The 2,473-nt window shown below is 34.5% G+C and overlaps 1 protein-coding gene across 1 annotated transcript in view; it reads right to left on the bottom strand.

Annotated features, from left to right (window-relative positions):
* The window catches only part of RYR3 (ryanodine receptor 3), a 269,121-nt gene that overhangs the window by 111,500 nt on the left and 155,148 nt on the right, over nt 1–2,473 (bottom strand). Inside the window, 1 exon segment of the mRNA XM_009320984.1 lies at nt 285–417. Within this exon segment, the coding sequence (XP_009319259.1) occupies nt 285–417 (133 nt within the window).

Here is a 2,473-nt window from a genome sequence, read left to right on the forward strand (position 1 = left end):
CCCGTCGCCGCCAACCCCCAGCCAAACCGTGAAGCGCGGAGGTGTTTTTTACCTTGGGGTTTGGTGGGTTTTGTTGGGTTTTTGGTTTTTTGTTTTTTTTTAAAAAAAAGGAAAAAAAAAAAGGGGGGGGGGGGGGGAAGAGTTAGAGAAGAAACCACAAAATGGTTTAAGCTTCAGAGAGGCTTCATCACATGCTTCAACTTGGTATACAAATTCGATACTAGTCTTGTGATATCACAGTTCCTCCTGGTCTTGCTTTTAGCTGTTACAGCTAAATGACGTACCCAGTCCAACGCTGCTGTTTTCCAGTAAGTAACTAAGATGCTCAAACATGGCCTTTTGGTTTTGACGACTAATTCGACAGAAGTAGCACAGGAATCGACAACAACTTGCCACCATCTTAGGAAAAACGATCTGCTGAAGAAGAAAGTTGACAAAGCAGTGAAATATGTTAATTACCAATCTGTTCCAATTCTTCTTCCTGCACTCCTAACAAGGAAAGTACAGTGAAGTTACCAAGGTGATAAGCAGCTGACAGTTGCTTTGCTTCTAACTTGAGAAAGGACCTGTGTTTCCTTTTAACTTTTGTGTTCATTAGGCCATTAGGTTTAAAATGTTGAAAAATCATTTCGCAGAGGACTATAGGGGACATATAAGGGGAAAAAATGGAGAAATAATTCTCATCAAAGCAATTTGCAGACTAGCAAATGCAGTTATACAAAAACTCTGTCTTAGCAGCATTACAATAACAAGCTCAACCCCCAATATAAGGTCATAGCAGAATAAAGAATATTCAGGAACCTTAGCTTATCTTTCCATATTACAATAAGAATGTACAGACTTCATATAAAACATTTCTACAAGACTCCTATGTTGTTCAATGCATAGGTCTGATAAAACAAAACATTAAATTACATTAACTATCCAATGCTTTTAGAAACAGAAACACCCCCCCCAACCCTTTACTTGCTGCACATTATGTGCAAGGATTTCTCCTCTGAAAAGGAAATAATTTCATCTGTAGCACTCATGAAAGAATGTTTCACAAGTTGCAATTAGTCATAACATCTGAGATGAACAAGTTATGCTGTTCTCACATGTTACTGAAAGGAACTTAAAGAACAAGATCAGAAATCATGGGACAAATTTTTTTATGCTTGTTTAAAGGTTTTTCTATCATCTGATTTAGTAAATTTACCATTATATAGCACTTTTAAAAAAGTGTTAAGTTCAGTTGCAGATCTATGTCCTAAGGATACTCAGAAAATTAATGAGAAAATTCATTACCATCAAGGAGAATTCTTTTTTAAATAGTCTGACTAGCACCCTTTAGGCATAAGCAGGAATATATTCTATATATTATATATAAATTCTATAATATCCAAGGTGATATCCAAGCATTTTAATCACAGTATCATGGGTTTCTTTTCTTCCTATGACATCCTGCCTCCTTCACTTCATACCTTTCAACAATACATAATATTGCTCATACTTTATTATAACAGTCTAATAAATGTTGCCTTCTTTACAATACAACTTCTGAGAAGTACAACCTTTTCACTTAATGAGACAACGATCTTGCAAAAAAAGTGATTATGTAATTAAGAGCTATAGGACATGTACTATCTTTTCAAGACATCAGGTGCACTTCCTAACTTCCAGAGACTTATTAACTGTAGTTTTACTTCGGCACAGTTTTTGTGCTAATACATGCGGCTCATTTGTCTATTTCAATCATGAAGGAGCTATTATGTACAAGCAGCATTTTCTATGATTTCTATTCTTAAATGTAGGACAGATGAAAATAAATGAAAAACATTCATTCATTCATGAAAACATTCAACAAATCTTCCACCCCCCAAATTTACAGGGATTTTAACAGAATGTGTGACGCAACTTTGTTTAGAAAATTACAATAACAACAATATTGTTAAAAATTGTCATTTTCAAAATTCCTCATTATTGACAGGAATACATATGAATATGGAATTCTAAAACTTTCAAATCAGTAAGAAATTATTCTGAAGTAAAATTATTCAATTCTGAGAGCCAAAAAGGGTGTTGCTCAAGATTCTCTGAAAACAAATGAACAACCAAGACCAGAAACCAACATGAAATTAAGATTCCAAAATTGTAAGATCTAAAGACACAGCCTTTAAAATAACTATTTTAGGCATTAAGATACACACTAAAACCTAACTGTGATGGAAATGCTGAAAGCTTGCCCAAGTATTTTCTCAGACATATGTTTCAACAATGAAGTATCTTTCCAGGGTTTTGTTAGCTAGTACTAGCAAAATACTTCTAAGGTACTGAGATACCTTCAGCCACACCATATTCCATAGATCTACTCATCTGTTTCTGACTCATTTATTAATAGCACAGCTGCAAAGAAGCCTGGCATAAATTTTTTTCAGTTTAAACTGACAAGTTTTTACCTTCTCATCACTCCTTCAGAGAAGTGTGAGTTATA

The sequence above is a fragment of the Pygoscelis adeliae genome, unplaced genomic scaffold (assembly GCF_000699105.1).
Source record: "Pygoscelis adeliae isolate BGI_AS28 unplaced genomic scaffold, ASM69910v1 Scaffold3, whole genome shotgun sequence".
NCBI lineage: Eukaryota > Metazoa > Chordata > Aves > Sphenisciformes > Spheniscidae > Pygoscelis > Pygoscelis adeliae.